We start from the raw sequence: 13827 nt of genomic DNA, 5'->3' as shown, positions 1-13827 counted from the left end.
TCTACTGAGATGATCAAATGGTTTTTCTTCTTCAGTTTGTTAATATGGTGTATCACATTGATCAATTTGTGTATATTGAAGAATCCTTGCATTCCTGGAATAAACTCCACTTGATCATGGTTTATGATGCTATTAATGTGCTGTTAGATTCTGTTTGCTAGTATTTGGTTGAGGATTTTTGCATCTATGTTCATTAGTGATATTGGCCTGTAGTGTTTTCTTGTGACATCTTTGTCTGGTTTTGGTATCAGGGTGATGGTGGCCTCATAGAATGAGTTTGGGAGTGTTCCTCCCTCTGCTATATTATGGAAGAGTTTGAGAAGGATAGGTGTTAGCTCTTCTCTAAATGTTTGATAGAATTTGCCTGTGAAGCCATCTGGTCCTGGGCTTTTGTTTGTTGGAAGATTTTTAATCACAGTTTCAATTTCAGTGCTTGTGATTGTCTGTTTATTTTTTCTGTTTCTTCCTTATTCAGTCTCAGAAGGTTGTGCATGTCTAAGAATTTGTCCATTTCCTCCAGGTTGTCCATTTTATTGCCATATAGTTGCTTGTAGTAATCTCTCATGATGCTTTGTATTTCTGTGGTGTCAGTTGTTACTTCTTCTTTTTCATTTCTAATTCTGTTGATTTGAGTCTTCTCCCTTTTTTTTCTTGATGAGTCTGGTAATGGTTTATCAATTTTGTTTATCTTCTCAAAGAACCAGCTTTTCGTTTTATTGATCTTTGCTATCATTTCCTTCGTTTCTTTTTCATTTATTTCTGATCTGATGTTTATGATTTCTTTCCTTCTTCTAACGTTGGTTTTTTTTGTTGTTGTTGTTCTTCTTTTTCTAATTGCTTTAGGTGTAAGGTTAGGTTGTTTATTTGAGATGTTTCTTGTTTCTTCAGGTAGGATTGTATTGCTATAATCTTCCATTTTAGAACTGCTTTTGCTGCATCCCATAGGCTTTGGGCCATCGTGTTTTTATTGTCATTTTTTTCTAGGTATTTTTTGATATCCTCTGATTTCTTCAATGATGTTTTGTTTATTTAGTAGTGTATTGTTTAGGCTCCATGTATTTATATTTTTTACAGTATTTTTTTCCTGTAATTGATATCTAGTCTCATGGCGTTGTGGTCAGAAAAGATACTTGATACGATTTCAATTTTCTTAAATTTACCAAGGCTTGATTTGTGACCCAAGATATGATCTCTCATGGAGAATGTTCCATGAGGACTTGAGAAGAATGTGTATTCTGTTGTTTTTGGATGGAATGTCCTATAAGTATCAATTAAGTCTGTCTTGTTTAATGTGTCATTTAAAGCTTGTGTTTCCTTATTTATTTTCATTTTGGATGATCTGTCCAGTGGTGAAAGTGGGGTGTTAAAGTCCCCTACTATGATTGTGGTACTGTTGATTTCCCCCTTTATGGCTGTTAGCATTTGCCTTATGTACTGCGGTGCTCCTATGTTGGGTGCATAAATATTTACAATTGTGTTATCTTCTTCTTGGATTGATCCCTTGATCATTATGTAGTGTCCTTCTTTGTCTCTTGTAATAGTCTTTATTTTAAAGTCTATTTTGTCTGATATGAGAATTGCTACTCCAGCTTTCTTTTGATTTCCATTTGCATGGAATATCTTTTTCCATCCCCTCACTTTCAGTCTGTATGTGTCCCTCGGTCTGAAGTGGGTCTCTTGTAGACAGCATATATACAGGTCTTGTTTTTGTGTCCATTCAGCCAGTCTATGTCTTTTGGTTGGAGCATTTAATCCATTTACATTTAAGGTAGTTATCGATATGTATGTTCCTATTACCATTTTCTAAATTGTTTTGGGTTTGTTATCATAGGTCTTTTCCTTCTCTTGTGTTTCCTGCCTAGAGGAGTTTCTTTAGCATTTGTTGTAAAGCTGGTTTGGTGTTGCTGAATTCTCTTAACTTTTGCTTGTCTGTAAAGGTTTTAATTTCTCTATTGAATCTGAATGAGATTCTTGCTGGGTAGTGTAATCTTGGTTATATGTTTTTCCCTTTCATCACTTTAAATATGTCTTGCCACTCCTTTCTGGCTTGCAGAGTTTCTGCTGAAAGATTAGCTGTTAACCTTATGGGGATTCCCTTGTATGTTATTTGTTGCTTTCCCCTTGCTGCTTCTAATATTTTTTTCTTTGTATTTAATTTTTTATAGTTTGATTAATATGTGTCTTGGTGTGTTTCTCCTTGGATTTATCCTGTATGGGACTCTCTGTGCTTCCTGGACTTGATTATTTCCTTTCCCATATTAGGGAAATTTTCAACTATAATCTCTTCAAATATTTTCTCAGTCCCTTTCTTTTTCTCTTCTTCTTCTGGGACCCCTATAATTCTAATGTTGGTGTGTTTAATGTTGTCCCAGAGGTCTCTGAGATTGTCCTCAATTCTTTTCATTCTTTTTTCTTTATTTTGCTCTGTGGTAGTTATTCCCACTCTTTTATCTTCCAGGTCACTTACCCGTTCTTTTGCCTCTGTTATTGATTCCTTCTAGAGAATTTTTAATTTCATTTATTGTGTTGTTCATCATTGTTTGTTTGCTCTTTAGTTCTTCTAGGTCTTTGTTAAACCTTTCTTGTATTTTCTCCATTCTCTTTCCAAGATTTTGGATCATCTTTACTATCATTACTCTGAATTATATGTCAGGTAGACTGCCTATTTCCTCTTCATTTGTTTGGTCTGGTGGGTTTTTACCTTTCTCCTTCATCTGCTGTGTATTTCTCTGTCATCTCATTTTGCTTATCTTACTGTGTTTTGGATCTCCTTTACTCAGGCTGAAGGTTTGTAGTTCCTGTTGTTTTTGGTGTCTGCCCGTAGTGGGTAAGGTTGGTTCAGTGGGTTGTGTAGGCTTCCTGGTGGAAGGGACTGGTGTCTGTGTTCTCTTCGATGAGGCTGGATCTTGTTTTTCTGGTGGGCATGTCCGGTGGTGTGTTTTGGGGTTTCTATGACCTTATTTTGATTTTAGGCAGACTCTCTGCTAATGGGTGGGTTTGTGTCCCTGTCTTGCTAGTGTTTGGCATGGGGTGTCTAGCACTGGAGATTGCTGGTCGTTGAGTGGAGCTGGGTCTTAACGTTGAGACAGAAATGTCTAGGATAACTCTCGCTGATTGATATTACCTGGGGCTGGGAGTTCTCTGGTGGTCCAAAGTCCTGAACTCGGCTCTCCCACCTGAGAGGCTCAGGTGTGAGCACCAAGACCCTGGGAAATCAGATGTTTCCCAGTGGCCCCCATTGATGGTTTCTCTTGTGAAATCCAAAGTCCTCTGGATGTGGTTCTGTAGTATGAATTGATTGTACTAGATTACCGGTTTATTACATAAGGATATAACTCAGGAACAGTCAGATGGAAGAGATACATAGAAAAAAGTATGTGGGAAGGACACGAAGCTTCCATGCTCTTTCCAGGTGTGCCACTCTTCCCCTGGTTTCGTGTCTTAAACAAGGCATTCCACTCTTTATTTACATTTGAATAATTTTTTTGGAAAGGAGAATAAAGAAACTATTTCATATTTTATATTGTACCATATCATTGTGTTCTGCTGCAAAAAAACCCACTTGTGAGTGTATTGAGTGATAGGTAATTGATGTTTTAAGTGTGTTATATATTCAGAAATACTTGGTAGATTTTAGGTATGTGCTTAAAATGTGTTTATGTGTATTTAAGAAATTGAGTGAGACAATGAGACAGACAAGGGAAGGTAGCCAAAAAGAGCTGTATTGTTAAGCCACCTATGTCTGTGGGTGACTGGAATCTAAACTCACTGGGAAACTATAAAGGGGGTGTCAAACATATGTCTGAGAGTTATCCCACTCAAAGGCAAGGGAGCTGGGATATTGGTACAATGTCTTCCATCCCTCATAGGTGTTAAGGTCCACATTTGGGAAGTGCTAATTACCTGGTATTTTTGACCTGCTCTACAAGCTGTCAGAGTAGCCTTCAATGACTCTGGAAAAAGCCTGGGCAAAACAAAGCAGATACATTGGCTTTTGGAAATTGTGCAGAGTGTGCTGAAGTGGTAGGGCCCTAGTGATATTGACAGGACTTTGACTCTATCTGCTACACACTTCAGCAGAAGTAGGAAGTCTCATGTCTATGTACTTGCTTCCTACTCTGTCTAAGCTTCTTGGATTCATGTTCTCCTCTTTCTTAATTTATTTCCTTATTTTACTGGAGTACACCCTCAAGGAACTGCTTAGGAAATGATGTATAGAAAGTAAAATATTGAATTCCTGCATGTTTAAACTGTCTTCATCTGAACACTTTATTGATAAGTCTGCTGGGTGTAGAAAAGTAGATTAAAAATAATTTTCTTTTAGAACTTTGAAAGAATATCTTCTTAGTACGATAGTTTCCAATATTGCAATGGAGAAGTCAGAAGTCATTTTAATTATTAATTATATAGGACTTTTTTCATATCTAATCTTTTACAAAGACTCTTGTATTCTTTTTTTTTCAGAGACATTTTGTATAGTTTCTATACATTTGGTATAGTTTCTTCATGTTTCTCTTCTCCATTTATTTTTCTTTTTTCTTTATGGGTATCCTACTAGGCAGATATTGAACCTCCCATAATTTTCTTAAATTTTCTTTCTGTCTCCTATACCATCATCTCTGATTCACCCCACTCCCATGGTCTTTGGGGATATTTCCTTGACTTTGTATTTTAACAATTTTATTGATTTTATAAAATGTTCACATCATTTTAAAATGTGTTCTGTTCTTTAGGGATGTGCTGACTACTCATATATCTCAGGATATCTCAGAGGATATTAATAACAGTTTATTTGGAATTTCTATTGATTGCAAATATCTGTTGATGACGATTCTGGATGGTATGTTCATTTTCAAGGGTGAGGCCCACAAAAGCTGATTTAGGTTCTATGTACATGGGGAGATTAGGCAGTGAGCTAGTTTTTTCTTGTTGGGGGCCATAGCAGAGGTGGCTGTTTCCTATTATCCATTTCCCCCTACCTCCTTCAAGTAATAGAACTACTCTCATCCCTTTAGATATTAGCAGGGGAAATGGCTCCTCAGCTAGAGCCTCCCTTGGAGCAACCACCCAAAGGGTGCAGCTTCCTAGTCACTTTCCTGAAAAGGAAGCTGCTTACCTTCCACTTCCTCTTTCACCCTATGAGGGCTGAAATGCTGACAGGGTGTTGGTGAGTGAACTTCCACCATGCTGATGGGGACAACATGCTTGGGGATGTTGGAGCGACAAAGAGGAAGAGGCCTGATCCTTGCATGACCTCTTTGGACAGAGTTGCTGACTAACCTGAAAACACTTCTGCCTCTGGACTGTTGCATGAAAAAGACATGAATTGCTGCCTTTGTTTCAGCAGCTTAGTTTTACCCTAACAAATTCAGGAGAATACCCAAACATCAATGTTTATTGGTATCTTTTCTGTTGCTGTCCAGCTTCTTCCAAGAAGGATCATCCAGTCTCTTGCCTGCTTCTTTATTAACTTGAATTTCTACCAAGCAAGATGAGATTACTGCTTCTCTGCTTCTCCCTAAGCTCCTCAACCTATTTCCACTGCAACATTACTTTCCCACACTTAGCACTGGGATCGTTTACTTTCTTTCTTGAAATGATTGCTCCTGTCCCTAGAAAGTAGAGTGGTTGCATTCATCTCCTTGTTTTAAGTGGAATGATTCATCTTTTCATCTTTGTATTTCCATTAGAGGTTTGCCCACAGTATGTGCTGACTATTATATCATGAATAAAGAGTGTCTGAAGTTACATGAGATGCTAATTTGTTACTAATTGAGCCGAACAAAAAATCAATAAAAAAATTTCTGCTGCTAAATATTATTCCCTGACTACAGGGAAACTATAAGTATGTGACTCATTCTTTCTTCAGGTTTAATGAGAGAGCCTGGGGAGAAGGAAGTTGGTGAATCAGAGTCTTTCAGATGAAACATTTTATCCGAATGTAGACTATGAATTGAGCTGCCATTTTGCTACCTCATTAGGGAAGCAAAGGGTCTCAAAAGGAACTAGGTTTCCTTAAAATTCCTCTGATCTAATAGTGAAAGTGAATAGCTCCTAATCATGTGTTCCCATCATTTTTAGCAGATTATAAACATTCTGATACTGATATTTTTAGGTTTAAAGATAAAGGAATTATCACTCATAATATTTATACATAACAAATGATGTGTATTTACATACTGAAATTTTTTCCTGCTAAAGAGTTTTCTTAAGTAGTTTTCTTTTTTTTAATGTTTAGCACCTTATGCAGGAGAAACAATAATTTCAAAATTTAAAAAGAATATATGAGTTTATAGTAGATATGCATAGTTTAAACTTGCTAAAATAAAAATGAAAAATCAAAATCACATTAGAGATAGAAGTAAATTTACTAAAATTTAATTTACATAGTAATTTTGAATGAGTTCATCTTCAGTCAAAAGTGAGAAATATAATGGATCAAATATTTACATTGATTGGTAAAAAGAAGCATTACTCTATAGGAGAAACTTTTTTTTGGTCTGTTATGAAAATAGAAAATAAATTTATCACAGGGGTTATTTTACAAAGAACAGTGAATAATAGATAATGCCTTCAACCTCAACTCATGAGTTTTTCAAAAAGCCAAAAATATCATCTCTTTATAAAACAGAGATGATATAGTAAAATATGAGTTAACATTGACACTTTTGCAAGGAATTGAGCTACTGAGGTCCAGGCACATATGTGTTAGAGATACAGTTCTATAACAAAGATTTTAGACCTTGGTATACATAGAGGAATGAATGAATAGTATATCTCTTAAACTAGTAGTTCTCAAATTGGTTAGTTTTATATTTATGTCTATGATCCATTTTGAGTTAATTTTTGCATATGGTGAAAGGTAAGAGTCAAGCTTCCTTTTTATTTGCATGTGGATGGCCAATTGTTCTGGTACCGTTTGTTGAAAAGTTTACCCTTTCTCCTGCATTACCTTTGCACCTTTGTCTATAATCAATTAACCATACATGTGTTAGTGTATTTCTTGACTCTATTTTTTCCATCGACCTCCAAGTCCATTCCTATGCCCATACCACAATGTATTGATCATTATAGTTATATAGTAAGTCTGAAATCAAGAGTTATGAGTCTTTCAACTTTTTGTTCTCTTGCAAAATTATTTGGGCTATTCTAGGTCCTTGGCTTATTTATCCATGTACATTTAAGAAATAATTCATTGTGGACTTCCCTAGTGGCACAGTGGTTAAGAATCTGCCTGTCAATGCAGGGGACACAGGTTTGAGCCCTGGTCCAGGAAGATCCCACATGCCATGGAGCAACTAAGCCTGTGCACCACAACTACTGAGCCCACATGCCACAACTACTGAAGCCCATGCACCTAGAGCCCATGCACCACAAGAAGAGAAGCCACCACAATGAGAAGCCTGAGCACCCCAACAAAGAGTAGGCCCTGCTCGCCACAACTAGAGAAAGCCTGTGTGTAGCAACGAAGACCCAACCCAGCCCAAAATAAATAAATTAATTAATTAATTTTTTTAAAAAAGTTCATCAATTTGTACAAATTTTCTGCTGGGATTTGGATTGTAATGCTTTGAATCTCTAGACAAATTTGAAGATAATTGATATCTTAATAAAGTTGAGTCTTTTAATCCATGAACATGGCATATCAGTCCATTTAACTAGGTTTTGTTTTCTTTATGAATGTTTTGGTGTTTTCAGCTGCCATGCACCATATAGAGATTGTGCTGTTTTAATAACGTTTAATTGTGAGATAATTATGGATTCACAGAAAGAAACCAGGGTAGTACAGAGAGGTCCCAAGTGCCCACCACCTAATGTCTTTTAATGCTTATATCTTAGAGATCTATAACAATATCAATATATCAGAAAATTGACATTGGTTCAACGCATGTGTATAGTTCTCAGCTATTTTATCACAGTGTAGACTTGTGGAGCAACCACAGCAATCAAGATACAGAATTATTCCATCACCACAAAGATCCCCCTTGATCTACCCCTTTATATTCTCACTCACCCCTTTTCCCTGGCCCACCATCTCTAACACTGGTAACTACTAATCTGTTCTCCATATCTATATTTTGTCACTTTGACTGTTTTACAAATGGAGTCGTACAGTGGGTGATTTTTGGAGATAGCTTTTGTCACTCAGCATTTTGCCTTTGAGATGGTAGTACTTTTTAAATTTCAATTTTCAATTTTTCATTGCTGGTATATAGAAATACAATTGATTTTTATATATTGATCATGTATATTGCGATCTTATTAAATTCTCTAATTAGTCCTAGCAGGTTTTCTATAAATTCTTTGGAATTTACCAAATAAACAATCATGCTGTCTGCAGATAAGCAATTTTGTTTCTACCCTTCCAAACTGTATGTTTTTATTCATTTTTCTTACCTTATTGCACTAGCTAGGTCCTCCAATATTTTGCTGAATAGGACTGATGAGAGTCGATATCCTTGTCTCAACTTCTAATCTTAAGGGAAAAGCATTCAGTGTTTTAGCAGTAAATGATAATATTTATAGTTTTTTTTTTTTAAACATAGGCTTCCTTACCTTGATAGCTTTCATTCCAAAGATCAGAGTACTAATGTGAAGGTCCTATGAACTGCTATACACTTGAGGACCACAGAAATGACAACAAGGTGGGTCCAAAAACCCAGTAGATCACTGTGAGATTGACATGAACTAGGATTCCTTTTATTGCCTGGCCCCTGTAGCATCTATTTTAATGGGGTCATGGTGACACTTTATGTTCCCAGGTACCAGAGATAGTTCAGATCCAACAAGTCTCTAAAGAGTCTAGTGCACAATGACTTAAGTAAATTACTGAAGATTCCTTTGGGGCAATGACTGGAGAAGTATACAATATATATACTTGCCATGGTGTTGCACAGTCCTTCCTCATAGGAATCTGTCCTCACTTTCAGTCTGAGAACTGGTGAGAAAATTACCAAGCGGGGAGAGCGGAAGGTAACTGAGCAAAAGATCATGACATTCAATGGAACTAGCTGACCTTGGTCTTTGTATCATTCATTCTTGACCTCTTTTAATTATATATCAAGAAATTCCCATGTTGGCTGATCCTTACCCTAAGGAACATCATATCTGTTAACCCTCTTCACAGATTCTACAGGTCAGGATATCCTCTTCCCTTGGCTGCATTCCAACCTTACTGCCCTACATGCCTCACTCTTAAGGAGGCTCTCATTTTCAGGGGCAGCGTTTCCACAACCTGAGAATAAGTTCTTATTTAATTTTGCATCCTAGGCACATCTCTTGCATCTCCCTGGTTCTAGCCCTCCAGTATTTTTCACCTAACCTGCTTTTGAAGGTTAAGTTCTTCCACTTAGCCCTGCTATCCTGGGATTCTATATTCCCCAGTGCTGCTAAACAGCCATGTTTGATAACAGCGTCTCCTACCATAAGATGCAGCCTTCAGAGGGCCAGCCACAACTAAGTTACTCTATAATTTTGGTCCTTGTCACTGGTGCATTCCTTATTGTCCTCAGGGCTCCCATGAAGAAGATAGCAGGTTGGTCTTCTGGTTTTATAAATAAGATCATTCTAACACATCTACTTCTCTGAGCCTTTGATCACTTCCTACTTAGCTTGCCATGGCTGTTCTGGCATCTCTACACATTTAATATTGACCATCATTTTTACTAACCTTCCCAAATCATCCAGAAACATGTAAGAACTGACACTCAGGGCACTTGCCAGGGTGTTAAAACTTGTGTTAAGAGAGAATGTCCCCATATCCTGACAAACTCTTTCTTATCCTGCTTTGGGATTCCCTCCTAGGCATGCTCTCCTATCTCCAAACTCATGTTAACTAGGTCCCATAGATCCTGCATATGATTTCTCTCTTCCCTCAGCAGGCCCGGCATGCCTTTAGTCAGTTCATGCTGAGATTTGATTCCAGCTATTGGTCTTATGCCTGGAGGGGAGGTGGGGGGTTAATCTTGAGGAGGGCAATTATGGCCTTATAAGATACCTGTCACATTTGATTCATCTGCATGGTCTTCAAGTAACAGGGGCACTATCTTATAACAAGGGATATTGGGTCAATTATATAGGCTCTTTGGGTTTAGGGGAATCTGGTGTTCATGGTTCTGTAGTGCATCTACCCAGATATCCTCGATGAAAATCTAAAGGCACCATTCCTTCTGAAAGGGCCCTCAGTCTGAGTAGGAGACTTGCCAGGGCTAAGAATTCACCTTTTATTGAAGTTCTAGTATTCCTTTATGATTATACCCTGAACCTGGTCCTTAGCATGATTAGCCTCCCAGTTACCTGAGATAACGGTTTCTTTAAATAGTAACTAGTAGCTTTCACACTTGGATTTGAATTGTGATTGATTGTGTTGAGCTTTCATTTTCAGGCAAGGGGTACTGGGCCTGCATCAATGGTACTCAGCTGTCCCTTGCAAAATCCTAATAATTGCTATTTTTATTACACTTCTCAGATGTCAGAGATATTGCACAGCCAATGCATCTTCTTCCATCTACATGCCATGAGAGTTTACCAGGTAAAAATGTTTTTTGTTGCAAGGATACAGCAAGCCAGGACTATCAATATTTCATGAATCACCAGCGATGGAGTCTTGATGGTCAGTTGGCTGAAGAATGATCCAATTCTAGAATCCCATTCTTAGAGTTTGCTTCCTAGATGCATTAGTGGTACAAGCTGTCTTCAGTCAGCTTCTTCAGAAGGCATTCAGATGCATGTGAATTTTTGATGCTGTGATCTTCAGCAAAAACAAAAAGGAGAAACAACTCTAGGGGAATAAAGCAGCAGGATATGGAGAGAAAGGAGCTGATCAAGGACTGTTCTCAGGTTAAGTGGAGAATCACCTGATCCATGGTGGTTCTAGTGTGTAGATTGCACCACAGCTTTGTCCAGCCTTGAGGCAAGGAGTCATGGCTTTTGTATTCCAATATCAGTTGGCATTCGTTGCTCCTGGGGGACAGGGTATAACTTCCTAGGTACATCAGGATAAGGTGTTTCTTGCCATCCCAGCACATTCTCTGGAGGAGGTCACAGGTCCAAGCCATTAATTGCAGCACCAGCAGCAACTGGAGGGTGAGACTACTACTGAGTAAAGGCCAACAATGCTGATTGACTCCCAAATGGCTGGTTCAGTGTTCTGAAGGAAAACCATTATTGGCCAGTAAGGGGAAATTATTTTGGTATAAAGAAAAAATCTTGAATTTATAACCAGTCTTGGGTTCAGAATTTGGCTTAGCTGCTAATTATCTGAAATGTTTGGGGGCAGCTTACTTAATCTATTTGAACCTGTTTCCTCATCTATGCAAAGAGGAAGGTAAGAACCATGTCACAGGTGTTTTTGAGGATCAGTTATGATAACTTAGGTAAAGTTCTGGTATGTGCTGTGCTTAAAGATTAAAAGCAGGTCAGCAAAACTTTCTGGTTAATCATCTAAATTGCTTTATTGTGGCTCCTCTTTCTAAAGGCAGCAGCCATTTAGTAGGTTTATTTTTTTTCTTTCTATCTAGGAAGTTGAAATTTAATTTTGTTTTCTTTAGTATGCCAAAGAAGTTCACTCAGCTGTATTTAGTAATTCTTCTCATTTATTTTTGAGAAGTAAGCATTTTGGCTATTATTGATATGTAGAGTCACTCCAGGTCAGCTGAGTAGTGAAGCTCATTAGGACAATTTCCAGAACTTAGTCTTCTCTTTTGTTTAGTCAACTATCTTCATCTCCTCTAGGAACAGTAATCCACAGTTGGTGGGCAAAGTATAGAATCCAGGTTAGTAGTTTCTTCTGGCCCACTTAAGGAGACAAAATTTAGGAAATGATCTGGATGAATAGACAGTCAGTCCCAGATGGTTAAGAGAAACCTTAGTCTTGGGGTTAATAATCCATGAAAAATAACACATGTGCCTTCCATCCACTTGTCTTTTAGTGCTTAGAGACAAAATTTGGGGCTTCACTCAAATCCAGAATCATTCAGATATTCTGAGAGTCATAATAAATCTTCCTTTCTTCTTAACTCATCATCCTCAACAATTTAACTCTCAGTGCATGCTTTTTCTGTGCTACAAACACAGGCTAAAATAGCTTCTACACTAGAATATCTTCCTAGAGTGAATTATTTGCTTTTTTATGTACATTAGAAGACCCAGGAAATAGGGAAAAGAAGTTCCTACTGAAGTATTGTGAGAATAATTATTGTTTGGGCAAGATCTTTAGTATTTTCACACTGAGAGACATTTTACTCTGTTTTGGCTAGACTGTGGGCTATCTAGGGAGAAACATAATTTTCTAGACTTTAAAAAAACCTATTTATCTATGAGCAATTCATACCCCTGATTAAAGAAACCACTCCCTGGACAGGGACTGCTTCTCAGACGTCTTATCTCCCCTCATGCTATGGCTTCTACCTCCTGAGGAGACAACTGTGCATCAGACACTGTGTATCATGAGCTGAAGTCCTTGCACCATGTGCTCTTGTTTACTCAGAGAACATCATGTATATAAATCCAGAAAGGAATTCATCATGTTCTGTATCTGAACTGCAAGAAAGTCTTGGGGTTACAATAGTAAATACAGAATTCCTGAGGCCTCCAGATGCATCTGCCCAAGAAGGGGCCTTCTGAGCGTGTCCCTGTCAGAGCTACGCCGAGCACCTGGCCTTCTAGTCACTCCTCCAACCCCTCCCCTTTAGTGACACATAGCTGGGCTTTGCCAAGGCTGCTTTTCTTTGCTTAGGCACCATTTCAACTGTTGCTTACTTTTCCTCATCTTGATTCAACGTGTCTGAGAACAGCTGAGCGCCACTGTGGCCCCTCTGAGACTGTGCCATGGCTGCCAATTTGTCTTGCATTTTCCCAGCACTGCATCTTTTTGGGGTCTTGGTGCTATTGCTGTGCCCTTCCTGCTTGTGTGGTGAGTACAGTGGTTATGGGAAAAGGGGGTATTTTCTCTAACATATGGAGAAAAACACCCAATTAAGAATTAATCAAATACAGTGAAATGCAGGGAGATCAGCTCGGTGCTTTGTGACCACCTAGAGGGGTGGGATAGGGAGGGTGGGAGGGAGACGCAAGAGGGAGGGGATATGGGGATATATGTATATGTATAGCTGATTCACTTTGTTATAAAGCAGAAACTAACACACTATTGTAAAGCAATTATACTCCAATAAAGATGTAAAAAAAAAAAAACAAAAACAAAAAAATACAGTGAAATGGTGGTATATCATAATCTTTTTGAGAGAGTGCAATGAACTACATTAATAAGAAATAAAATTTAAGTATAAAAGAAATTGTTCCAATTCAGATAGAGGATTTTATAGTATCTAGAATAACAAAGTGTTGAAATGCAAAAATTCTTGTGAGGCTGCTTTAGCAAGGAATAATCTTTAATTTTTAAATCAATTTCTTGAATTTAAATGCTCTAAAGTGCTTAAAACAAATTGCTTTCCAAATAGGTTAATTATACCATCTACAATCTTAGTTATTGCTTAATTTTTTAAAATTCCATCCATAAACAAAAATATTTTCTGTTATTACAAATATGGTATAAATTTTCTAGAGTAAAAATATACAGTACTTCATGAATTCTAAACCATTATATAAAAGTAAGGCATGGTTATTGAAATGTAAGAAAAATTTTAGCAATGAATGAGAAGCCAAAGGATTTGAGAGAACTTACCAGAACTGAAGACCTGTCACTATGAAAATTAATTTATTTTTACAGAATTCAGATGGAAATGTCCTCTGAGCAAAGTGATGTTTTACTCTTTTGTTAGCTAACATTTTATCTAGCTAACAAAAGAGAATTAATTTTCATAATAAATT

The 13827-nt window shown here is 37.4% G+C and overlaps 1 protein-coding gene across 1 annotated transcript in view; it reads left to right on the top strand.

Annotated features, from left to right (window-relative positions):
* The window catches only part of LOC309614909 (C4b-binding protein alpha chain-like), an 87484-nt gene that overhangs the window by 63220 nt on the left and 10437 nt on the right, over nucleotides 1-13827 (top strand). Inside the window, 3 exon segments of the mRNA XM_082363804.1 lie at nucleotides 4734-4840; nucleotides 10469-10531; nucleotides 12818-12913. Of these exon segments, the coding sequence (XP_082219930.1) occupies nucleotides 4734-4840; nucleotides 10469-10531; nucleotides 12818-12913 (266 nt within the window).

Source organism: Balaenoptera borealis, assembly GCF_965194805.1.
Source record: "Balaenoptera borealis genome assembly, chromosome: 1".
NCBI lineage: Eukaryota > Metazoa > Chordata > Mammalia > Artiodactyla > Balaenopteridae > Balaenoptera > Balaenoptera borealis.
Note: the sequence above shows the minus strand (reverse complement) of the source record. Positions and strands in the feature narration are given on the sequence as shown.